At 31.0% G+C, this 26,406-nt stretch overlaps 1 protein-coding gene across 1 annotated transcript in view; it reads right to left on the reverse strand.

The window, feature by feature from the left end:
- The window catches only part of LOC143069187 (spectrin beta chain, non-erythrocytic 5-like), a 108,236-nt gene that overhangs the window by 8,933 nt on the left and 72,897 nt on the right, over nucleotides 1-26,406 (reverse strand). The window contains exons 51-82 of the mRNA XM_076243693.1: nucleotides 26,007-26,111; nucleotides 25,404-25,589; nucleotides 24,927-25,082; nucleotides 24,253-24,441; nucleotides 23,755-23,841; nucleotides 22,124-22,242; nucleotides 21,298-21,526; nucleotides 20,559-20,680; nucleotides 19,625-19,685; nucleotides 18,529-18,630; nucleotides 17,277-17,465; nucleotides 16,823-16,900; nucleotides 15,902-16,165; nucleotides 15,356-15,502; nucleotides 14,821-14,958; nucleotides 14,510-14,635; nucleotides 13,725-13,855; nucleotides 13,293-13,479; nucleotides 12,583-12,783; nucleotides 12,089-12,184; nucleotides 11,284-11,418; nucleotides 10,583-10,765; nucleotides 9,501-9,692; nucleotides 9,042-9,197; nucleotides 8,417-8,634; nucleotides 7,411-7,600; nucleotides 6,399-6,497; nucleotides 4,986-5,168; nucleotides 4,528-4,641; nucleotides 3,828-3,839; nucleotides 1,569-1,663; nucleotides 475-1,079 (exon numbers count right to left, since the gene is read on the reverse strand). Of these exons, the coding sequence (XP_076099808.1) occupies nucleotides 475-1,079; nucleotides 1,569-1,663; nucleotides 3,828-3,839; nucleotides 4,528-4,641; nucleotides 4,986-5,168; nucleotides 6,399-6,497; nucleotides 7,411-7,600; nucleotides 8,417-8,634; nucleotides 9,042-9,197; nucleotides 9,501-9,692; nucleotides 10,583-10,765; nucleotides 11,284-11,418; nucleotides 12,089-12,184; nucleotides 12,583-12,783; nucleotides 13,293-13,479; nucleotides 13,725-13,855; nucleotides 14,510-14,635; nucleotides 14,821-14,958; nucleotides 15,356-15,502; nucleotides 15,902-16,165; nucleotides 16,823-16,900; nucleotides 17,277-17,465; nucleotides 18,529-18,630; nucleotides 19,625-19,685; nucleotides 20,559-20,680; nucleotides 21,298-21,526; nucleotides 22,124-22,242; nucleotides 23,755-23,841; nucleotides 24,253-24,441; nucleotides 24,927-25,082; nucleotides 25,404-25,589; nucleotides 26,007-26,111 (5,095 nt within the window). The remainder of the gene's footprint in view (nucleotides 1-474; nucleotides 1,080-1,568; nucleotides 1,664-3,827; nucleotides 3,840-4,527; nucleotides 4,642-4,985; nucleotides 5,169-6,398; nucleotides 6,498-7,410; nucleotides 7,601-8,416; nucleotides 8,635-9,041; nucleotides 9,198-9,500; nucleotides 9,693-10,582; nucleotides 10,766-11,283; nucleotides 11,419-12,088; nucleotides 12,185-12,582; nucleotides 12,784-13,292; nucleotides 13,480-13,724; nucleotides 13,856-14,509; nucleotides 14,636-14,820; nucleotides 14,959-15,355; nucleotides 15,503-15,901; nucleotides 16,166-16,822; nucleotides 16,901-17,276; nucleotides 17,466-18,528; nucleotides 18,631-19,624; nucleotides 19,686-20,558; nucleotides 20,681-21,297; nucleotides 21,527-22,123; nucleotides 22,243-23,754; nucleotides 23,842-24,252; nucleotides 24,442-24,926; nucleotides 25,083-25,403; nucleotides 25,590-26,006; nucleotides 26,112-26,406) is intronic.

Here is a 26,406-nt window from a genome sequence, read left to right on the forward strand (position 1 = left end):
AAAAGTAGATATTGTTCATATATTTATGAAATATGAGTGTTGATAATATTATACACAAATATCTTAACATTTTTGCATTGGAAGATGTATGAATGTGTAGTCATGATGTTTCATTGCCTCCCCTTTATTTTTGTTTGAATAACTTATATGTATGTTTTTCTATAACTTTCCTTAGAGTATAAAACTCTGTTCACTTTCAAAGATAGTATGATTTTCATCATGTATAACTGCTTTAAATTTTTTCAATTGCAACTGGCAACTCTTATAGTTAGATTGAAAGAATGTCTCAAACCAATTGCTACTAACAACATACAAAAACAGTATATTACCCAGACCCTCCAATAGTAAGAGGTTTGTGGAAGAAGATCATGTTTTTTCTATTGCTACTGGTAATCTAACATAAAATAACAGGCCAAAATTTACATTCAGCATAAAAAAATTTGCTTACAAGGACTAAAACAGAACTTCACATACCTTCTCGATCTTTGAAGAAGGCCATGACTTGACCGAAAACTGCTGTATAAAGATTCTTCCATGATCGTATTGCAGCACGTTTACCACCACTTTGATGTTCTTGCTTTCTGTCCAACATACCCTCATATTGTGCTTGAGGTAAATTTTCCGGTAATTTAAATTTATCCTTGAAACTTCTTGTTCTTCTTCTAATATTAAAACTAGGAGTCCGTTTTTTCTTTTCTTTAGATTCGTCTTTAAGAGATTCAACATGTTTATTAGACTTAGGACTAACAGGGGGAGATAATTTCTCCTTTTTAGTTAAGTTTGTACCGGCAGATTCAACTTCAACATGTGTCCAACTTTCAGGAGGCGGAGCTTCTGGAAGATGAGGTGCTGAAAATTCCTGGTCTTCCTCATCAGGAACAATAACTCCTTCGCCCTCTTTGAAACCTAACGCTTTCTGAAGAACTAGGGGTGGGGGAGAAGTTGTTCCATCCCCTGCAGGATTTTTAAAACTAATTGCACGTCTTATTTCAATTCTCTTATCATCCTTTTTATTTGATTTGATACTATGAGATCGTCCAATCAAATTTTTCACAGTACTAACATCTAATTTGTCGTCCCTGTAAGAAGAAAGGAGTGGATAAATAAGATGCATTGAAAATGAAAAAAAATAAAATTTCAGATTTTCAGTATATATTCACAGTTACAATTTTCAAATATGCATAGCATGCCCGTTGTTCAGTGGTTGTCGTTTGTTGGTATGGTTCAAAGGTGTTTTCTTGTGTCTCATTATATATATAGATCAGACAGTTGGTTTTCTTGTTTGAATTGTTTTACACTAGTTATTGTTGGGTCCTACAAAGCTTGCTGTTCTGTGTGAGCCAAGGCTCTCTGTTGAAGGCTGTGCTTTGACCTATATTTGATAACCTTTTATACATTGAGGATTGGATGGAGAGTTGTCTCATTGGCACTCATACACTATCTTATTCATAAAGAGATATTTATAACTCTATTAGATGTACTTCTTTTAGCTGTTTCAAAGCCAGTAAGTGGTGATTTAGCACAAATATTACAAAGAACTATTATCAAAATATTAACCCGATGCATACTTATCGTCATCACTTTCAGAAGAATCAGTTGTTCCTTTTTGTTTCCGTAACAAAACTTCCCTTGCTTTCCTTTGTTCTTCTTCTCTATTTCTCTCCTGTTTAAAAAAAAACCAACACAAATGAGGTTTAAAAATTTCCAATATAAATAACAGGGAAGTTAGATTAGTCTACATATGTACTATAAGAAAGCCGGCCGCTGCAGTAATGTATCAAGTCTGTTTTCATATGTCATTACAAATGGTAGAGATATTTGATAAGTGATAACTTGCTACTGTTTGTTTCTTCAAATTGGTTAATGTAAAAATTATTTCCTCTTTTTACTGAAAACTTGTTTGTATTCCAAATTTCCTCTCGTTACTGAAAACTTGTTTGTACTCCAAGTCTAATGAACTCTTTTCTTGTCTGTTTATAAAGTCTACAAAAATTTATTAAGTACTGTATGATCATTCTTTGATGACACTCAAAAGAATTATATTATTAGATTCTTTATAGTTCCTTTGCAAGTCTGAACTAAGCATTGATTAAAGGCACCTGTTTTCTTGAAAGAGAGAAAGAACTCCAAGAAGCATTGCATATGATATTTTCCCTGTTAACCGCAGGGTAAAGACACACAAGAATGGCTGCAGATATGATAAACTGATTACATAAGTAAACTTTATTGCACACATTTTTATAACTTATTTTCTTGCAGAGATTCTATTCAGATTTGTTACATAAGCTATTTTTAGAAACTGATTGCTGTTGATTTTCAAAGTTTTTCATGCAGAAGTCATATAAACAGAGGTTTGTTTGTTTAATTTGAGCAATTTTGACTTTCATGCAGTTACTTTTAAAATGGATTCTGCAACGATCTTAGAACAATGAATCTCTGCAAGTAACAGTTTCACAGATAAAAAGCCTTTGCCATAATGGCTCATGATATGATTTAAATCAATTAAGTAAGCCCATAATTTTAGATCTGCTTCAAAGCAAACTGTTCATCTTAGTAATGTGGTACAGTAAGCATTTCATATCAATGAATACTGTGGATTCGTCATTATTCCTGGGATAACAATTTCTATGGATTTTGATTCAGTTAAGATAAACCATAAATTCAAATTATCAACAAAGGAAAAGAAATTATACACCTATATGTAGACTTCGTACGGTGACCTATAGTTGTTAATGTCTGTGTCATTTTGGTCTTTTGTGGATAGTTGTCTCATTGGCAATCAAACCACATCTTCTTTTTATATTTGGTAAATCAAAAAAATACTGTATCCAAGAAAAAAATACATGAATCCACAGTAAAATGAAATTATCTTGATGGATCTATGTCCCAGTTAAAAACATCTCTCTCTTACTCAACATGTTCTCAGGCAATGTTCAAGGTTAACAAAGATATATATTTCCTTCAAGAACTCTCTAACTATTATGCATATCTGATTGTATTCAAAAACATATACCAAATGTATGTTTCTATTCTACTCCTTTTGATTACTATATGGCATAAAGATTTAATTTAGCCTTCACCTCTCCGTCCTGATAAAATATTATCTACATTTTAATTGTACAATACCATTAAAAGGAAGTGTCTAACAGACATCAGTGAATAATAGAACTAAACAAAATTGTGTCTAACAAGATAATACATCATGCAAAATTAAAATTACAAAAACTAAATTAACAAACAACAACAGAAATAGATTAATTTGGATGTTTACTCAAAATAAATCTAGCAAGAAAATTGATCCGAAAATGGACTGGTTTGTCACAAATGTGCAACAATCTATGCACTTAATTTTTTTTCTTATTTTTTAAGAAATGGGCTACTGCATTGTAAACCAATTAGAAATTTCTTTAGATAAATGTAACTTTCAACTAAAATACAAAGGAATACTTCAAAATATATAAAATCTTCCTTGGTTTATAAATTATGTCAAACATAAGCTTTAAACTATTTGATTTAGATTAAAGAAACACTATCTCTCTAGTTCAAACATGCAATAAGTAAACAATCATTAAAAATGCTAGTATAAAACAATATATCAGTTATATTTTCATTCAGAAATAATACAACAAAATTTAGCATTCACACAAGAGACACAATTTTGCTTAGTCTAATAACATTTCTACTAAACATAAAAGGGAAACACTTCTAAACAATGAACACATGAATCATAAGACAAACAAAATGGTGATGTGATGATAGAGGTTTAAAAAGCAGTGGCACTAGCAAACAAAAAAATAACTCTATATAAGCAATGAAATCGAACATACTGATCTCTGAATCTGTAAAACAAAAATTTTCATGTTAGCAAATATGCAGGTGCACTCTATTAGCACCTAAGTAAAAATATGTAGGTACACTCTATTGGCACCTAGGAAAAATGTAGGTGCACTCTATTGGCACCTAGGAAAAATGTAGGTGCACTCTATTGGCACCTAGAAAAAATATGTAGGTGCACTCTATTGGCACCTAGGAAAAATATGAAGGTGCACTCTATTAGCACCTAGATTTAAAGCTGTGCATAGATCAGCTAGATTTGGGGATTCTCATCTACATATGTCACTACAATATAAAGCTTCAAATTTGCGGACTCCCTAACGCTTTGTAAAAGCAGTGAGCAGGCACTGGTGTTGTAACATTTTGGGTAAATATCACATTGAAGCAAAACATTTCAACTATGGAGCCAAATCTGCACATCTTAAAAGCATTTGAATATTATCAAAAAACCAAAGAGTATAGGGTAAGCTATAATTCTAAAGGGTAGGATGCAAGGATCTAAAGATATTGAAATATTTGACATGAATGGAAGTGGTTGTTAAAACGGTTGAAGTGATACATGTATTTGGAAACTAATATTAATGATATCTATATTAAGGTTAGGTGACTTTACAAATTTCCTTCATATAAGGCTAAATGTACATCTTAAGAAATATGCCTAAAACTTATCAAAATAGTACAAACTAAACAAACCTCAAGAATTCTCTGTTGCTCTCGTTTTCTAATTTCTTCTAGTCTTTCAATTTCTTTCGTTGCCTTTTCTTTCTGTTTTTGTAGTTCTTTTTGGTCTAACAAAGACTGTTCAAGCTGAAATAATAAATTTCATTGTGTAACTTACATATTCAACTTAAACAAATTTATTCGGAATGGCAATATAGCTTGGGAAATAAAGTAATATCCATTCAACTGAACATCTGGATATTTAATATAATAAATCTAGATCTTTATACAATTAATTATAACACAACCCCATCCCCCCCCCTCCCCCCCATTTGAAAATTTGCTAAAAATCATAGAAGATTCTTTACTTCTATCTAATAAGTCAAAAGTGATATTTCACATATAAATATTTCAAAATTTCTTTCATCAAACAAATGAAATTTCAAAGATAAATATCTAAAAATTTCAATTAAAATCTTTTGTTCACCTACCTCAGTTCTACGAATAATAGATTTAAATTTATCATCCTGAGCGTCAACAGTTTTCTCAAAATCATCCTGCCTCCTCAGTAGTTCCTCTACCCCTGGGATACTTTCTCCAAACTGTTTCTCCTTCATACCTGGTTCTCGAATGTTTATCCAGGCTTCCAGAGATTCCATCTCATGTTTCAGTTGCTAAAAATACACATAGCATATTCATAAAATTGAGAATGGAAATGGGGAATGTGTCAAAGAAACAACAACGCGACCATATAACAGACAACAGCAGGAGGTTACCAATAGGTCTTCAATGTCTATTACTGCAAATATAGTTCAAGTAAAACAGTCCTTTCTCACATTTTTGTATGCAATCTATCATATTAGATTTATACCACACAAATATTGCCATTGAACTGATTTAATCTTTCTTTTTGTTTCTTTATTTATAATAAACTGTTATCACTTTTTTGTAATTTTGATTCTGCAAATGATGAAATCAAAATAGCAATACTTTAACACATCTTACACAAGTTATGAAAATATTCAAAGTCAATGAACCATGACCGAGTTACATGGCTAAACAATCTCCACACCAAATACCATCATGACCATTGACTTATCATAAGTCGTTCCCAAATCTATATACAAAAATTAACTAGTAAACTATTAAAGAAAAAAAACAAGTTTCAAGGTCAATAAGAGGGGGTGGGGCTATATGTTCTCCATGGAAACAATACTTGCAAATGCCAATAAAATTTGCCTACCAAATATCATTGACTTAACATTACCAGTTCATCTTAAACTGATCTAATCACAAACTAATACATGTAAACTAAGATAAGTTTCAAAGTCATTAGACTGTGACTGAGCGGTGAGGCCAAATATTCTCCATGGATATGAGATGTGCCAATGCTTATACAACTGAATACCAATTAACATTGGCCTACCACTAATGCATGTAATGGTTCCACTTGAATTGACCTAATCACAAACTGATACATGATAACTCAGAATTTTTTTCAAAGTCAATAGACCATGACTAAGGGGGCAGAGTCAAATTTTTTCCATGGAAATTAGATATGCCAATGCTTGCACAACTACCTACCAAAGATCATTGACCTACCACTTGTGGTTCACCATAAACTAGACCTAATTACAAACTAATACATTGTTGACGCGACACCGGAAACAGCATACCTATGTCTCGCTTTTTGACTCCGTCAAGGTGAGACAAAAATAGGCTGTTATCTCAAAAAACTATACCCTAAATCTTCATTTTTACATATTGATAAAATCAATTTTCAGTACACTTTTATTCTAAATAATGTCAGATTGATTGAAATTTCAAAATGATTATCTCCCTTATAGAAAATAACCACAAAAAACAACTATCAACATCACTATAAATATGAATAATCAACAAACCTGTGCCTCAAGGATATGTTCACACAATACTCTGTAGGTCTCATATGTTGAATGAAGAGTATTCCAGGCATCATTTAAATCATTCACTTTTTCTTGGATCTACAAATACAAACATTTAAAAATATATTTCTGAACTTCTTACTGAGCTCACCTTGAACTAGAGCTCAAACTGGAATCCTAAAATAACTATAAAATTCACCAAAGTGTTTAAACTGTAGAAAACTTCAGTTTGTTTAACTGAAAACATTTTTTTAAATATATTTTCACAGCTCATTTTCAAACCTAAATTCCTGTGAAAACTAAAGAAAAGTTTTCAAACCAAAGACATTAAATTATTTTATCATTTACTCACAAAAACCCACCCATTTATACCTTATGACTGTTATATAAAAATAATATAAAGTAATTTTGTTATTTTTTTTAAAACAAAACATTCCAAATTCTAATGCAATTATTTTGTATCAATGGTTCTGATTGGATGACAGTAAGCATAAATTCTCTATCTCCTTGTCGGTAACTAAGGAAGCCACCATTTTGAATTGCTGAATGTATTGACATGTAATTTCTACAATAATAAGCCAAAAAACTCGCATGTTGCACCTAAAAATCTTCTTTTTATCAAATTTTATTACATTTTAAAGCGGCACAGAAGCCAGAAAACGCCCGGTGTTTAAGTTTGACACCGGAAGCATACCTATGACGTCACCTAGTGTAGGGACCAAAAAAGATAACATCTTTCCGCGGAATTTTCTATAGTGAAGATTTTACACTGAAATAATGATTGAAATTTAATTATGAAGTTGTTTTGCATTAGAATAGAGATAACTGTATTGTATTTGAAGCTTTGCAGAAGTCCATCGGTAGTTTTACTGTCGCAAATATCCGTTTACCTGTCTCCGCTACGCGTCGTCAGGTAAACTAATTTTACGACAGTAAAACTACCGATGGATGTCCTTAAAGCTTCAAATACAATACAGTTATCTCTTAAATACTAAACACATTTCATACTGACCTCTTCTGACAAGAAATGGCCGTTCTGGATCATCATTTGACCCATATGTAAGAATTTGTCAACTGGATCCTTTCTGCTGTCAATTTCTGCCTTGTGCTCTTTACTTCTAGTTACCAGAGCTTCAGCTCCTGGTAAATCTTTTGGAACTTCCTCTGCATTGATCATAGCTATCATTTCATTTATCCATGCCCTAAATATGATATTTTAAGATTAATTAATGTGACATTAATTTTCAAAAATTTCATGCTATTTTCAATATATCTGTGAAGCTCTTAGTAATCCAAAAAGTTTATTCATTTGCTTAAATCAATGTACAATGAATGAAAAAATTCTCCGTCTTTCACCAATTTTTCCCTTCCTTTTAAAAATGCCCTCAAACAGAAAGATTTTTTTCTCAAATTTCTATCACTTTCCCATAATTTGTTATTCATTCATCATAACTAAGAATATCTACATGAACCCTTTCCTCCATAATGACGCTTTTTGACGCCAACCCCTATACTCCATAATGACGCCTTTTGACGCCTGTGTAGTGCCTCAGTTAAAACGTCTTGCCTAAGACAAATGAGAATAAGACTTAATAAAAGTTGTATCTAATATAAACAAGTTATTCATGAGAATATCTGATTGGAATTTCATTGATGAAATATTCGTTTTAACAATGCATTTTAATACTTTAAACCTGAGGATTTTTTTTATTGAAAAAATCCTATGCAAGTATGTTAAAAAATATTTTCCATGGAGTAAAGGGTTAAGAAAAATATCTTATAGATATAAGAAGATGTGGTACGAGTGCCAATGAGACAATCCAAGTCACAACTTGTAAAGGTCAACCATTATAGGTTAAAGTCTTAAACACATGGCCTTGGCACACACTGAACAGCAAGCTATAAAGGGGCCCAAAATGACTAGTGTAAAACCATTCAAATGGGAAAACTAATGGTCTAATCTATATGAATAAGGAGAAACACTTATGACCACATCAACAATGGATGCATAGACTTACGTTAACTCTCTATAATCATTGAAATATATCTGTAACTGATCGGCTTGTTGAAGTTTTTCCTTCCTCTGTGTAGCTTGTTCTACCAAGTTATTCCAAGCTTTCACCATCTCCTCATGTTTGGTAGCTATATGTTCCTGAGCATCAGGGAAGGAAGACATTAATCGTTCAGCTTCCTTTGTGATGTCTTCTACCTGAACACTAATGGCAGCTAGATCTCTCTGGAAAAAAATTGTCAGGAATAAAATATTTGCGATTGGATGTTTAGCTAACAACCCTTTAAAAACTATGATGTCAGAAGACAACTTAACTGTCCATAGTCTTAAGAAAAATTTGAGTTGCAAATAAAAAGAATATATACAACCATATAAGTAAACTACTTGCAATAATACCTTTCACTTTTAAGTTTTATCTAAATCTTGTATATTTAACATTTATAAGAAATAATTTGATTCACCAAGCAATTTTGTTTTAAGGACCTTTATTTATTCAAACAGATCTGGATAAATAAATTGATCCCAAGAAAAGAAATTGTTAAACAGATGTATGGCTTTAAATGTAATCATGGTGTGTTTTTGCCTATATTTTATTATTCAATTTAACATCATCATTATCAAGCTCAACTAACCTCTAATCCTTCATGTCTACTAATCAAGGCCCTGACACTTTCTAAATCATGACCAAAATCTTCACTAGCTATGATTCCTTCCTTTTCTTGTATCCAATCTAACGTGTCATCTGCATCTCTACCATACATATGTACCTGTTTAGCAGCTTCAAGGGCCTGAAAAGGTTACAAAAAATAACTTTAAAATATGGTTGTTTAGTATATTCTAAAGATACCTTCTAACTGCAAAACTTGAAGAAAGTTGAAACTACTTACAATTCTAAAATTTGGCAGAGCATTAATTTCATTCACAGACTGTACTTTAACTAACCTTTAATTTTGCACAAACTGACTTAACGACATCAGAAAACATTCAAATCCTTTAAATATTTGACTTCAATAGAAATATAAACAGAAAAAAGTTCATGTAATGGCAGAAATTAGAAAATTGTGTTCCGGCATATAAAATGTACACCTAACCTCTTGTCTTGCTTTTGCTATATCATGAAGTTCTGTCCACATTTGTTTGACTTCCTCTGACTTTTTACTGATACCATCTGATTCATAATGTTTGACTTCAATCATCTGTGTGGCCATAGTAGTTACATTAACAACTCTGAATTCATTACTGTTCACGTCATGCATGAAATCTTCAAACTTCTGCTGTAAAATCTGTAAATAGGTGATGTATAATAATCAGGTAAATTTTATACTGTCATACAAGTGAGAGGTTTAACTAGCTATAAAACCAGGTTCAATCAACCATTTTCTACATAAGAAAATGCCTGTACCAAGTTAGGAATATGACAGTTGTTATCCATTCGTTTGATGTGTTTGAACTTTTGATTTTGTCATTTGATTGTGGACTTTCCTTTTTGAATTTTCCTTGGAGTTCAGTATTTGTGTGATTTTACTTTTAAGAGAACCATTAAACGATAAAATATATCCAATACAAACTTTACTTGAGTTTTCACTGTCGAAATTACATCTTAAGCTGATATTTCTTCTATACATAGCTGTTGTACATGTACAGCATTCATATGGTAAATTATACTTCTAATTGCAATTGGTTGCTAGATAAATCTGTCTATCAATTTTGTTCAACTTTAATACCACAAGAATAAGTGACTATCACTCTATGATAATCCTAACTGAAAGAATTCAAGTGCTGATTTTAATCCACCCATAAACTGTAAACCAAATTATTTTAGAGGATAGTTAATTTTGCATTTAGCCCTGTTCAGCCTAATTTGTGCAAATTTATTTCCCCAGTTTTTTAATCTTATTAATGTATTTATACAAAAGAAAATCCATGTTTAACATATTTGCAACAATTTATATATCCAAATTATTTTTCTCCACTAGAAATTTAACAAAAAAATAGTTGGTTTACAGTAACTAAAATGTAGACAACTAACTACTTAATTTTAATGGTAAAATTCAAGTCAGAACCATTTTTCTACTTCAGGAAGTAAAAATGATCACTATCGATATATAATATTCCTATCCTGCATAAACAAGAATATCTCTATAGCACTGTAGGGTAATTCTTAGCTACTTACTTCAACGTGTTCCAGATCCTGTCCATAATCTTCAGAACTAGCTGTCACAATATGTTCAGAAATCCATGTAGTTACTTCCCCTACTTCACGATAATATTCATAAAGTTTCTTTGTATCATTTAACATAGATCGTCTCTGAACAGTTAATTCCTGAATATGACTGTACTTTGTGACTACTGATTCCTAAAATAAATATGACAGTTCAGAAAATTTAATTCAGTAATGCTTACAATTAACTGATTTTCTTGTTTGTTATTTTTTTTTTATTGTCATTCAAATAGATTCAGTTTAATGGTAACTTAATAGACCTTTTTCAAATTTGTCCATTTACAAATTTTTAAGAAACTAAGGTTTCAAATTCCTCTGACAGGCAAAGTTGACCTTAGAATAAATAGATGGATTGACTAGTTTTCTATGTCCTTTTGATTATTTAGCTCTACAACTGTTTTGCTTCTTTGGCTTTCAAATATTCATATGTGTGACTTTCCTGATAAAGAGAAATCAAGAAAAGAGCTTCAGATGCATGAGATTAATAATGTGTGGTTTTCATTTTTTAATTGAAATTGTCATAACATATGTACCTTAGAAAAAAAGAAAAAAATGTTTTCGAAATAAAGATTATCAAAAATCTGTTTTAATATGAAGTTTAATAAATTTAGTCAATATATTTTAAAATTATTTTCCATTGAATTTAAACCTACATGCTGTTTCTTGATATTTTCACTGTCGTAGTGACCTTTTTCTACAAGTGACCTTTGTAATGAACCCAGTTCTGCAATATTGTTGTTGTAGTTTTCTATATCTCTCTCTAAAGTATCCAACTTCTTTATGTAAACCTAAAAAGACAAAAAAACATACATGTCAATCAAAATAGTCCAAATTAGTAAAATAAAAATTACAGAAGAACTTGTAGGTGATCCTTTACCATTTAAAAAGTGGAAGTCTTTGAATTGAAACTTTGATTTAATTCAGTCAGATTCTATCGCCTTAGGAAGAATTCTCAAAATGTAGTTACATGTAAATTTAATAATGAAATCGTAACTTTTTTAGATCAGCTAATTTTAGCTTCAACTATTGTCAATCAAGCCCCTGCCCCACCAACCAAACAACTACATCTTCTGTAGAATTCTGTCTTGGCAAGTGTCTCCATGAAGTCTTCTGCTTAAGATACTTATGTTGTGTGCTATGTGACAAGGAAAATGTTATTTGTCAGATTTTTCATGCAAGGTAAAAAGAAGAAACAATGTACTCCATGTTTTAAGGTTCTCTGCAGACCAAATGTGTCATTGGGTCAGTAAGTTGAATCTTGAGTTTGATGATTATACAGTCATTTAGTATGATTGGTCTTTTCATCTTGAATTGTCAAAATATACCAAAAAATATACATACTTCAAAATTAAACTTCAAATCCAATACATGGAAAAATCAAGGAATCTGTACATGAAAGAAGTGTTACTTATAGTTCTTTGCACCCATATGTTCAAATGGATAAAAAAAAATATATACCTGTACAGCCTCTTCATCTTTACCATAATCAAGACTATTTAGTACTGGCATCTTCTCTTCCATCCACATATCAGCTTCTGATACTTCTGTGTAAAACTGTAATCACAGAAGTATAAATACAGATATAGACAATAAACAATGCCAAATGATTCAAGTAGATACCCAAAATACATACTGGTATTAAAATCAGGACATATAACAATGTAGTAAAAAATAGTTCTGAAGGAAATGAAAAACTGGAAATCTATTTAATGATTTAATGAAATAAACAAAAGGATTGAAAATTTAAAAAAATATATCTATTTTTTACATTGTTGCCTTTTTGTCTATGGTGGATAGTTGTCTTAATGGCGATCATACCACATCTCCTTCTTTTAATATTTGTTGTTTTTATGGTAGATTCAGTGTGTAAACTTTCAAAAATTATTATTTTGTTATGAAATGAATTCATTGTAAAAAGGGAATACAATATATGCAAATATTCTAAAACTTACCTTTTGAGCTTCAACAGATTCTTGAAGTTTCTTCTTTCTGACTGATGCTAATTTCTTCAGTTCTTGTAGTTGTGTGTGGAGTTCTTGAAGTCTTTGTTCAATGTCTTCTGAAGCAAAATGTTTTGCTTTGACCATCCTCTCTGCTGATGTAGCAACATAGTCTATCAATGGTTCATGGGCAACTATTTCAGATTCCATCGTCTAAATGAGGATTGAAAAATCTGAACTATTTCAGTTGTAACAATGTATAAAAATATACTGCTAAGAAACTCACTATTCAATTACAGTTTCAGAATCTAAAGCATTCTGGATAACTCATTTTTCTTGCACTAAGATGAAATAATGTCAAACCATTGGACAAATATCTGATGTATCAGACATTCTTTCAAAATATTTTGGGTGCACTTTTGAAAATATTACTTCTTTTATCACTAGATTTAAATCATCAAACAATATGATTTTTTATTTATAATAGGGCTCTTAACCGTTAGTTCGGCCATATTGGATAGAGGGCAGATTTTCTAGAAAGAGGTGGAAATAGTATGAAAGTATGGGAAATCCTATGCATGCTCTGTTTTAATGATGTTTTCCTGTATTTTTCACACTATTTTTACCTCCATTAAGAAAATCTGCCCCTATCCAATATGGCCGAACTAACCGTGAAGAGCCCTATTACAACCTTATCCTAAAAGCGTCACTCATTACCATACCTGATGTTTTTTCATAAGATTTTGTACAGCGACTAGTGAACTGCCAAGTTCTGTAGAGGCTGCTACTGGTTTTTTCTCTTGTATCCATGATAGCTCATCCTCTATATCTCGGTAGTACTGGTACATTAGCTGAGCATCCTCTAAATTATCTCTCCTGATCTTACTTGGTTCTATCAGGGAGGAATACCTAGATATAAATAGATCAAAAAATTTCCACAATATTTTCCAAATATGGTCATATCAAATTCTTTCATTGGGAAGTCAATACAAAATTCTGCTTGAGGTAATGCCTGCATAGTTTGGTGTTGTTTTTTTTTTTTTTTTATAAAAATGGATAATGAAATTTAAATTTAAAACATTTCATATCGTGTATTGAATTCATTCCATCCTTCAAGATTTACATTTATAAAAAAAAAAATTTCTATATCTTACCTATCTGAAGTTTCCTTAGCTCTTGCTTGTAATTCTTTATTCATGAAATGTTTAGTGTCTTTGAAGACCTGGGCAGCATCTTTGATGTCCATTACTTTCTCTTTGTGATTTGTGATATCTTGTTCTAACATCTGTTCAAGAAAAAGTAAAATTGAGAATGGAAACAGGCAATGTGTCAAAAAGTATATGTATGTAAGAATTTTTAAAAAAGCATTATTCTTCTAGTTTTTCAAAACCTAGTATTAGATCTGATTATAACAACTATCTATAAGAAACCTGATTAATCTTATTTCAGACTATCTTTTCTAAAGTAGGTATACAAATTACAAATACTACAAGATTTTATTGCAGAATTTTTCATAAACTGGCTAAATGGATGTAAAAGAGGGACGAAAGTTACCAAAGGGACAGTCATAAATCTAAAACAAACTGACAACGACATGGCTAAAAATGATAATGGAAACAGACTAGAAGAAGTTTTGCTATGTATTTATTCACCACTCTTTCTTACGGTTTGCTCTTAATAAACACTGAAACTGCAAGGAGGCAAGATTTCTAGAGATTGTTAGTTTATAAGACTTAATAAACACTGAAACTGCAAGGAGGAAAGATTTCTAGAGACTGTTAGTTTATAAGACTTAATAAACACTGAAACTGCAAGGAGGCAAGATTTCTAGAGATTGTTAGTTTATAAGACTTAATAAACACTGAAACTGCAAGGAGGCAAGATTTCTAGAGATTGTTAGTTTATAAGACTTACTTTCAGAAATTAAAAGAAGTCATACCTGGTGTTTCTTTAGAAGATAATTAACCGATGTTAAATCTTTGCCATGATCTTCGGAGGACAGCTGGTTTTCAACCTCGTCCATCCATACCATTAGATCATCAATCACTCTGTTGAACATCAATGCCTACAAAGAATAATATTTGATTAGCCAGAAAGCCTAAATTATGAAAAATATTTATGCAATTTCAAATTTATTTTCATCAAGAGATATTTGAACAATGACTTATAATATTAAAATATAATATCTTTCAGGTGACGAAGTCATATTTTATTTAATAAACTTCATAAGATCTGTCACGAAACACTTACTCTGTAAGCATCTTGTAATCTATCTTTTTTCTCAGCACTTGCTGCTATCAAGGCCTGCCAGCTAAGTTCTAACTCCTCTAAACGTTTCTTGATATCATCAGAGGCATAATGTTTCTCTTCTGTCAGTCCTTGTCCCTCCTATAAAATAAATGAAATGAAGATCAGATAATGTTTACAGATAACATCCCAATTTCTCTGAAATGTCTTTCGTTGCAACACCATGTGGTAACAAGTTTTTTTCCATCATGACAGGTTGCTGTATTTTTTTCATGAAGTCTGGTTTTTCATTTCATGAAAAATTACAGTAAAGGATCATTACATTAAAAATACAGATAAATAATTCTAACTATTCTCAAAACCTTAACCTTAAATTGCTCATGCCTGTAATTAGTACTAGGCAAGCCTATACATGAGAATCATTCAAGGATGGTGTGCACTATATTCACGGAAGAACTTACAATAAATCTAAATTCTCAGTTAATCACAACTTTTAGTTTTTAACTCTGCATATACATGTAAGTAATTAAAAGCTTACATCTTTAACAGAATCCACCCTGTTTCTGTTGGCCGACACCTCAGCATCAAAAGCTACATGTTTCTGTATCTTGGCCTGAAGGTTGGTAGGATCTCTGTAAGACTCATCTAAAGCTATCTGTAGTTTCTCATTGATCCAGTTTGATACCTAGAAAATTTAAATTTGAAACATTATATACTGAAAATTATCATACAAATTTCAATATAAATTTAAACGTTTCAAAGGAATAAGCATTCAGATTGCAACCGTATGAAAATACACAAGATTCACATTCATCTTTTGAATAGTGCGATATATTTTTCATTTATGAAATAAATAACTAAAGACAAAGTGGTGAAATATTTTTTTATGAATGCATTTCAATCAAAGATTAATCTATATCTCCTTTCATTTACATGAAGTTTTATTATAAAAAAAGAATGAAAAAACAACTTTTAATAGCTTTCTCTCAGTATGTGTCCTTTTCGAAAAAATTTCTAGTTCTGCCTCTTGAAATAATGTAAGATCATAGTTTCCACTTTTTGTAAAAAATGTGAAAATTCTTACTTCATATAAATGTCTAAGGAATAATTGATAATTCTTGGAGTCTTCCAACTTTTTCTTCCTTGCAGCCATGCTGTCCAGCAGACGTTTGTATCTATCCAGTACTGCCCGACAACGATCTGTAATCTCATTGACAGCATAATGTTGTTGCTCTACTAAATTATCAGCAAACTGCTTCATGTCGTCCACTTTGTCAACTTGAGCCATGGTCATCTTCTCAAAGCCATCATGTTTCTTGATGAGAGCTTCTACACTGTACAATGTGTTCTGAAAACAATAAGATGGTGATCTTTAAGTTTCTTTACATTTTCAGACAGTACACAAATATTGAGATAAGTCACTAAGAGTGCCCACTTGAATATTTCTAATAGAACCAGATTTTAAAACAACATAAAATACTGCTGCAGATCTCATTTGAATGTGTTATTATATATCATATAAATTCTTATTCATAGATATAGGAAGCTGTGGTGTGAGTGCAAATGAGACAACTCTCCATCAAAATAACAATTTTTAAAAGTAAACCATTATAGATCAATGTACGGCCTTCAACACGGAGCCTTGTCTCACACCAAACAACAAGCTATAAAGGGCTCCAAAATTACTAAAGTAAAACCATTCAAACAGGAAAACCAACGGTCTAATCTATATAAAAAAAGAGAAATGAGAAATACGTATAAATTACATAAACAAACGACAACTACTGTACATCAGATTCCTGACTTAGGACAGGTGCAAACATTCAGTCTAAAAAAACCATATCTATATATTTGAAAGTAATTTTCATGCAACTAACTTCTGGGTAAAAAAATTTGAATCATGACTTTCAATTAATCTGTTCCATAAAAAACAGTAACTGTCAAACATGAACATGAAAACGACCATTGCACATTTTCTTTTATTGTAGTGTAAATAGTTACTTACCCCAAGATCTTCATTGGCTAAGAAGGCTTCTTTAGAAGCTATCCATATCTCTGTCTGTTCTGAGGTCTCTTTAAACATCTACAAGTAGAATATATTAGTTTTAATCCTTATTTAAGTTTTCTTTTAAATCCTATCTTCTAGATATGCAAAAGAAGAGTTATGTGTGCAGGTAAATCTGGTTTAACCCAACCTTTTTTTATATATAAATGTATCAAGTCAGTCTATCTGTATACAAATACCCTGTGTTGTTTGGTGTCGGTTTTTCTTTGTATGTCTTCTTTTTTAAGGATTAGATATATAGGTTGAAAAAGTCTGTTGTGATGATAATTGGAATGACAGGACTTAATGTAAATGTGGTATACTGCTATGTAAACATGGTTACATATTACCAAGAAAGAAATTTTCAGATGAAATTTAAATTATACAAGTAAAACAGTTAAAAGTTTTATCCTACCTGAAGATCATGACACTGTGTAAGTAGGTTATTTCGTTTATCCCAAGCTCCATTCAGTGATAGTTTGGCTTTATCTAACTGTCCTATAGCTTTCTGTATATCAGCTGCAGCATAATGTTTCTCACTGACCAATCTATTTCCATGTTCTCTTACTGCAGCAAAAACTGGTTTCCTACCGTCTATTTCAGCCTAAAAATGTGTATAATAATGGATGTACATTTATGTATTATAGATACACTGACGTCTGCTTGGAATTTGTTTTAACCAAGTTGACATTGAAAAATAGCTTCATTTAGTCTATTATAAAAAATAGAGTAAGAGCCTTGCAAGTCATTGCTTGAAATAATTAGAACAGTTTATTATATACTTAGTAGTAAATACAGATAAATTGTATGTATAATACTATCAATGGCAAGCGTGCTGTATCAGCCACCCGTGATGATATCTATATCAGCACGCTTGCAAAAGCTTTATCACACCTTTAATATGTATGACGTCATGTCATCGATTGCAGTCACTGTTGCAAAGGCTTTATCAAAACCCTTATCTGTATGACGTCATGTCAAACCTATAATCTGTATGGCGTCATTTCAAACCTCCTTATCTGTATGACATCATGTCACATCTACTTGAGGTATATGTATATAATAAAGTGTATATGATAAGGCTTTTTCAATATCACACACCGTATCAACCCTCAACCAATATAATCAATCGAGCAGAGCTCTTGGGATTATATTGGTGTCTCGGGTTGATACGGATGCGATATTGAAAACGCCATATGATATTCTCTATTTATACAATGAGTATGCAGATTTGTGTATTGAGACCCTATTGAAAGTGTAAAATTCTTTTAAAAGAAATATTTTTCATCTAGCAGTGACCAACTAACTCAGAGATAATATGCAAATGGACTGTAAAACTAGTCCTTAAGGTGGTACCCAACACCTTCACTAAAATTAATTTGGCCCGTTTAATTTTCATAAAATTTTGACAAGGTATTAACTTTTACCCTTTGACAAAAATATAAATTTCAAAAAATTTGAACCAACCATTTTATCAGAAAAATTACACTGGTTATATAGCAGTTTGACAAACTTTAATTTTGATCATTGAGAAGCTTAATATTCCATTAACAACACAACGTAATTAAAACGTTTAGCTGATTTTACAGAGTTATCTTCCTGTAGTGTTAGGTACCACCTTAAATATTGGTCTATAGAATGATAACTGGCAATAGAATAATATTTACCTTTCTTTCATGATGAAGTTGTAAGAAGATCTCAGCCTCAGGTACATCCTTAGCCAACTCCCCAGAATTCATTGCACTGACCATGTTATTTGACCAGGAGACCTTTAATATAAAAATAATTTATTAACCAACTAAGTGCATTATTGCCAAAAGTGACTGTTTATTAAAAATTACATATTTTCTGTAATGGCCCTGTTTTTCTGTAATGGCCCTGTTTTTTTCTGTAATGGCCCTGTTTTTCTGTAATGGCCATGTTTTTTTCTGTAATGGCCCTGTTTTTCTGTAATGGCCCTGTTTTTTCTGTAATGGCCCTGTTTTTCTGTAATGGCCCTGTATTAATGCCCAGTTTGTCTGTATTTAGCCGTGTTAGGGTTTTTAATAAAGTTAATAAAACTAAGTTGTAAAGAGTATAATACCTTTTTGTATTTTATTTAATTTAGTAACCAGCAACCAACATTAAAGAACCATATAAAGGGATCACTGTTCATCCTGTTTTTAACACATATCTCTTTCAACTTAATATCTTGAATATTTGGTATATTTAAAGCTTTATTATGGTGAAGTACAAATTATTTTGTTCAAACTAAACTGTCATTAAAAGAGTAAGACAGTACATCAAGTTAGCAGCAACACATACACTTTTGTTCAGTTGGTTAATAAATGTATTAAGAAATGGGTGTTTTTATAATGGCCCTGTTATATGTCCTCGGTCAGTAATAATGGCCTCGGATGTCTGTAATAGCCCTCGGCACTGCCTCGGGCCATTACAGACTTCCTCAACCATTATTACAGACCTTGGACATATAACAGGACCATTATAAAAACACCCATTCATTAATACTATTATATTACAACAGGAATGGTATTTGAAATATTCTTTGAAATTGATGTTATCTTTATCATGAAAATTCCTAGACTTCTTGTACATTATTTTGAGGTGACAATAGATTCTGTTACATTTAAGTATCTATTCAATTATTTGATAGGCTTGAGTTATATTAGTGCTAAAGCTATAATAGGTAGTAAACAAAGTTGATATTGCTTTCATAATGAAAAGTTTGATTAAAGGCATATTTCAAGTTATAACAATACATACCAGCTCCTTGCTATCATGTAAGAATTTCTGGAGTTCATAAGACTTGGATAACATAGCTTTTCTGTTAAAAGAAAAGTAATAGTTATGTTGTGATATTCAAAATCTATAGCAACTTTGTACATTTATAAAGCAAACTTATTCATATATCCAGTATTTTTGGACTGACATTAACTTTTACAAATATTATAATCTGAAAATAATGAGCAAGAATATCAATTCCATAATTCGCCCTTACTTCATCTCCACACAGGTTTCAGCTTGCCCTATTCATAATAGATTTGCCATTGGTTAAATTTTTGCCGTAAATAAACCTCGCAATAAACATTTTTTGAGAATGCATAATTATATTCTTAAGATTAAGCTATGCACCTTTTACCTTTTTTTTTTTTATAGACCTCATGATATATAAAAGGTCTAACTAACCTTTTGTCAGACAAATCTTCCAGTTTTTCCCAGTTTTCATCAGATCTCATGATATATAAAAGGTCTAACTAACCTTTTGTCTGACAAATCTTCCAGTTTTTCCCAGTTTTCATCAGATCTCATGATATATAAAAGGTCTAACTAACCTTTTGTCAGACAAATCTTCCAGTTTTTCCCAGTTTTCATCAGATCTCATGATATATAAAAGGTCTAACTAACCTTTTGTCAGACAAATCTTCCAGTTTTTCCCAGTTTTCATCAGATCTCATGATATATAAAAGGTCTAACTAACCTTTTGTCAGACAAATCTTCCAGTTTTTCCCAGTTTTCATCAGATCTCATGATATATAAAAGGTCTAACTAACCTTTTGTCAGACAAATCTTCCAGTTTTTCCCAGTTTTCATCAAATCTCATGATATATAAAAGGTCTAACTAACCTTTTGTCAGACAAATCTTCCAGTTTTTCCTAGTTTTCATCAGATCTCATGATATATAAAAGGTCTAACTAACCTTTTGTCAGACAAATCTTCCAGTTTTTCCCAGTTTTCATCAGCCTCTTTCTGTTTAGTTTTAATAGACTCAGCTTTCTCTGGGTATTTCTTACACAATCTGCCTGCTGATGATTCTAATTTCTATAAAGGAGAAAAAAAAGACTGTTAATTTTTTTTTTAGTTTTACTTTTAGGACATCTGTTCCGGAAAAGGGAGATAAAAATTAAACAACTAGTTAAACTGAACATTATTCAATGCCTGTATGAAGTCAAGTTTTGTTGCCTTATTTTATGCGTTTTTCTTGAATTCTTTCCTTAGAAAGTTAGGTCACATCAACACATAGGTTGTGTAACAAAAAAAAAGAAAAGTCAGGAATAAAACTATCACATGTGTGAAATTAATGAATAAAACAATAGGAAAACAATTTTTTTTTAGCAAAAACATACTTAAGGTGGTACCTAACACTACAAGAAGATAACTCTGTAAAATCAGCAGAACATTTTAATGACATTGTGTTCTTAACGGAGTATTAAGCTTCTCAAAATGAGTGTTTGTCAAACTGCTATATAACCAGTGCAATTTTTCTGATTAAACGCTTGGTTCAATTTTTTTGATTTTTTTATATTTTTGTCAAAGGGTCAAAGTAAATACTTTGTCAAAATTTTAGGAAAATTAAACGAGCCAAATTAATTTTAGTTCAGGTGTTAGGTACCACCTTAAATACTATCAACTTTTATTTGAATCGTAATGAATCATACCTCTAACTGGTTTTGTAAAGCAGACATATCTCTCTCCGTCTCTTCCTGTTTACGTTGCAAGGCCTCCACACTGGGTAAATCTTTCCCTAAATCTTCATTAGAGAGTAAGACAGCCTTCTCATTCATACGATCATTTATATCATCAACATCTCTATTAAATGCATGGATTTCTAAAGCACCAGACAGATCTTTCTTATACTGCTCAAGTTCACCTTGTATTGCTTTCCATCTACAAAGTAGAAAACAAAATCTGTTTTATTGTCAGACAATACATAGACATGTAATTAGTGGTATGTGCCTTTTCATCAGACAAAGACAACATGATATTTTTAATCTAATACATAATTGTTTCTCATGACACATCCTTTCTATAGCCTTTTATAGCCAGCTATCAGTGCAAGTTTTTCTCATTGTTGAAGGCTGAACAGTTGGCTTTAATTGTTTACATCCACTTTTTTTTTTATCTTTGTTGGATAGTTGTCTCATTGGCAATCACTTCTCCTTATTTTTCTATTAACTTTTGACTTATGTAGCACTGACAAATGGTAAAAATCTCCAGTAGTGAATGTTAATAAAATACATGATAAATTCACATGAAACAACCTTTATTTTCATCAATGTAACAGCAGAGTCTTCTTTGGAGAATTTTAACATACTAAAAGATGCCAATTTTTTGAAAAATTTAATAGATTTAAATAAAGATTTTGCATGGTCTGAATAATGAGCATCCAATTTAAAGAGTGAAGAAAAAAAATCAATGCAAAAAACCAAGCTATTTTTGTTAAATATGTCTTTTTATTTTACAATAAATATTTGCAACAATTACTTTATATTCATGGCATCCCTTCTTTCTTTCACTATTCCTGTGTCAGTTCTTCCTTGAGAAATCAGTTTATCTGCTAAATCACTGATGAATTTTATTCTACCATTGTCCACTGTTATTCCCTGTAAAAATTTAACACTTCACAAATAAATTCATTGTTCATAGTATTTCAAGAGAAAAAAAATCACAGTACAAAAATGTACTAAAATGAGTGTCAACTAAATATTTTTCAGAAAAGTTTGTCCACTTTTTCTTATAAATAACTGAATTCTGAATTACAGATTGGATTGATTGCCAAATAATTTTCACATCTGTACATTTACAAACTTTAATCATATAATATTTATTCAAGATAAGAAATAACTGACGGCAGATCATTTCCTAGTTTATGGATTGTAGACATCTTTCAATGCAGCTTCTGTCCCCCTACTCCTATTTAAACATGGAAATGTACAGACCAATTAACATTCTTACTATAAACTGCAATTTCTAATTCAATCTGACCAGTTTTATCATTTACAATGTCAAAATATCTGTTTAATTTTTTTTTTTTTTTTTATTCCATATCTTCTTTTGTATTTCATTTATCAAAATACCTCACAAACAACCTACTGCATGTATTTTGACATTATTTCCCACCATTTTAAAGACATTATCATAGACAAGTCACATGGTGAAGCAGCACAAGAAAAATGGATACGTTTCATGCAACATGCAAGTACATAACAATATGGAATGAAAGCGGCAATGCATAATATTTGGTTTGTATGAAAGAGACATAATTTTTTTTGAAATATAACATTATATAAATCTCTCTTATGGCTAAATCATAATAAGAAACTCATTAGACAATTGTTTCCAGAGATCCTTTTATTTTTAAACATGTTTTCTTTGTGCTGGAAATTTTAAATTTAGTATTAAGTCATCAATTTCAATAAAAAGTATATAAAGAAAGGGAGGTGAAGTAAGAGTGAGAAAATATCTATATGGGTGAAAGGTTGAGATCTTGCAGCAATTGCATAGCCATGCTTGACGGTCATTTTGAACATGTAAGGCTGAACGACATTTTTCAATTTATCAAAATTTATACTCATAAATAAATCCACAGTCAGTTTTAACTCCTAAAACTATGATGGTTAACTTCAAAGTATTTAACAATAAATTTGAAACCCATACAAGTCTACTGAAAATCAATCATTAAAAAGCTAGTTCTACAAGCTAGGAAAACAAAGGAACAGGGTGAAAAAAATTACAGAAAAAAAATGTTCTACTAGAAAAACAAATCTTACACTCAGTGAATCCTGAAATTCAAACAATCAAATTAATCTGCAAAAATGTGAAAATAAATACACAACTACACAACAAAGGAATAAGGATCACTCATGCAAATCAAATTAGACTGAAATATACAAACACACTACATATCTAGTTTGAAAGCTAAAAAAAGCTCTAAACAACTTTGCAATCTGTCATAATAAAAAAAACACAAGGAAGACTCTGATTAAAGCTGACTGAGCATTAGTTTAAAAAAAGCAATATATACATAAGATGAAAGATTCTGTCAAATTCACTGCAATATTAGAAAATGGACCAATCTTGAAATCCCTTTGAATATAATGGAATAATCAACTCACAGCAGATTCCTGGTCATTGGCTTTCTTCTGAAGTTCACAACAATGTTCATAGTCACGTCCTAAATCTCCTGCATTTACCAATGAGTCCTGAAATGAAAAGATGTTCCATGTCAGTGTTTTAATCCAACCCATAGAAACAATAATATTGTCCAAAATTTACTCAACATGAAGAACTGTTTTTAAGGCCATAATCATAAGCATCTCAGGCTCTAACAATTAGTTTTGTGCTGTTAAACCTTCTGTTTCTACAATTTAAATTTATCTGTACATAGCCGTCACCATACATGAATAAGTAGCCCGAGTACATCTGTTTCTTATTCATTTCATACTTTTTACAATACTTTTTGAATAATTTTTTAGTCCCTTTAAGTCTAGCCTGAGAAACTTTGGACCTTACTGTACTTTTAACTGTTTGTCATGTATTCCATATATACATTAATCAAAAGAGGAAGCTGAACACTCTTATTGGGAAAGCTAATACTTGTTCATTCTACTCACTTTTTCCCTGATCCACATTTCCACTTTGTCCACTTGTTCATTAAACTCCAAGATATCTTTAGCCTCTACTAGACCTTTTCCTCTATCATTAGATGCCTTTAATAATTCGTTCCACTTGGACATCAGCCTCTGAAGTGATTGACGAACTTCATCTGGCTTGTATTTTTTTGCATTCAACACATCACCTTGCTGTAAATTTTTAAAAAAGAAAGTAAATAAGAAGACTTTGAAATCTAATAGATATCATTTCTAACAATAATTGAGTAAACATTTGAAAATCTTTTCAAAATAAAACAAATACATAGGTAACTCAAACATCATCAATTATTTTTTTTATCAGAATGGACAGTATATGCAATGTTCATTTTAACATGCATAAATGATAACATCACTATTAAAAGGAATAAATTTGGGATAGAATAATGCTCCCCCTAATTTTTAAATTTTAAAAATAAATTTGGGATAGAATAATGCTCCCCCTAATTTTTAAATTTTAAAAATAAATTTGGGATAGAATAATGCTCTCTCTAAATTTTAAATTTTTTAATTTTAAATTTTTATCTAATAAAAAGAAATCTTTAATTAAAATTTTGAAAAAATACTGAAAATCATATTATGTCTGTCCAAAATTCCCCAAAACCTATCACTGGAGAATATCATACATGTATCAATACCTGTTTGATTTGTTCTATTTTGTCCGTGTTAGCCACACATTCAGCCTCGAAAGCTTGATGTTTCTGCAGTTTTCTCATCTTGGATTCTAAGTCTGTGACATCTGTGAAGTTATCTTCATAAGCAACCTTTAATTTGTCATCAATCCATCCTTCAGTCTGAAAAAAATAAAATAATTGAAAATTAAATTTCAGATTTTTCTATACTGAAAACAAGCAATCTATTTTCTGAGCTATTCATGTTTTACAGATTTTAAAACAACAAATGTATTCAGTCCCCATGATAAACATCTCAAATGACAGAGCTACATGAGTACAATATATGTAACATTTTAGACATTAAATCACCACACAATATCCTCGCCCTTTAACTTGTAAACTAAGATGACTATAACAAATATTGTTACAAGTTAACACACTTTAATGTATCTCCATGCTGGTAGTGAAGAAAAAATATTTTCTGTGAATTTCAATGCATACCTCTACAACATCTCGGTTGAACTGTGCATATAACATAGCATCATCCAGGTTTCTATGGCGACCAGCACATTGTTGTTTGATATTCTCCCTCCGTAATGTGACTTCTTCAATCACCTTGGCAACACGGGGAGCTTCAAAATGTTTTTTGTTTACAATCTCTTGTCCATGATTCTGTATGGCATTTAACTGTAAAACAAAAGAAAATGTTCATTTACATGATTTCTTGGAAAAAGACCCATTGTTGGCCTTGAGCAGTTTTCTGCTATTTGGTCGGGTGTTGTCTCTTTGACACAATCTCCATTTTCAGTCTTAATACTATTATCAGAGAACTACAATTTATGAAAACAATGAATAAACAATATTTTGTTCTATTCATGATCCATTCTCATTACAAAATGGAATCTTATTACTTATGTTAACACTTTTTACAAGGCATGTAAATGCAAATTTCTTATTTCTTATTTATCCTGGAAGTTTCCAACAGCTTCTTATTTTTGCAAATAATTCAAGTATTCACAAGGCTGTTAAACATCCAGTGGCAAATATTTCATGCATATTCAGGAAGAAGGTTTGACTACATCTCTACATATTCATACATTTTACCTTTTCATTCTGGACATCCAGAACTTTTTCAAAAGCTTCATGTCTTCTGATCTGACTATCTATTTGATCTACTGTGTCTCCATATTCAGCACTGGTCAAATAAGCCTGTCAAAACATTGTTTGAAATAGTTAAATGATATTGAACTATTGTTTGAAAGTAACAGCATACTTACCTGTATATATATATAATAAATATTGCCCCTTACCAAAAACAGTCAATATCAAAAATCATCAACAGGCACAGTTAATTTTTTACCATCTAGTTTTGAAGATTTTTTTTTTTTAATATTTGGAAGAGGTCCCAAAGTGTTTTTTATTGGTTCACAGCTAGTTTGTTGGGCTCTTTTTTTAAATTGCCTTGAAAAAAGTCAAGTAAGAAGTTTCTATTATAATTTCAATT

Source organism: Mytilus galloprovincialis, chromosome 3 (genome assembly GCF_965363235.1).
Source record: "Mytilus galloprovincialis chromosome 3, xbMytGall1.hap1.1, whole genome shotgun sequence".
Classification (NCBI taxonomy): Eukaryota; Metazoa; Mollusca; class Bivalvia; order Mytilida; family Mytilidae; genus Mytilus; species Mytilus galloprovincialis.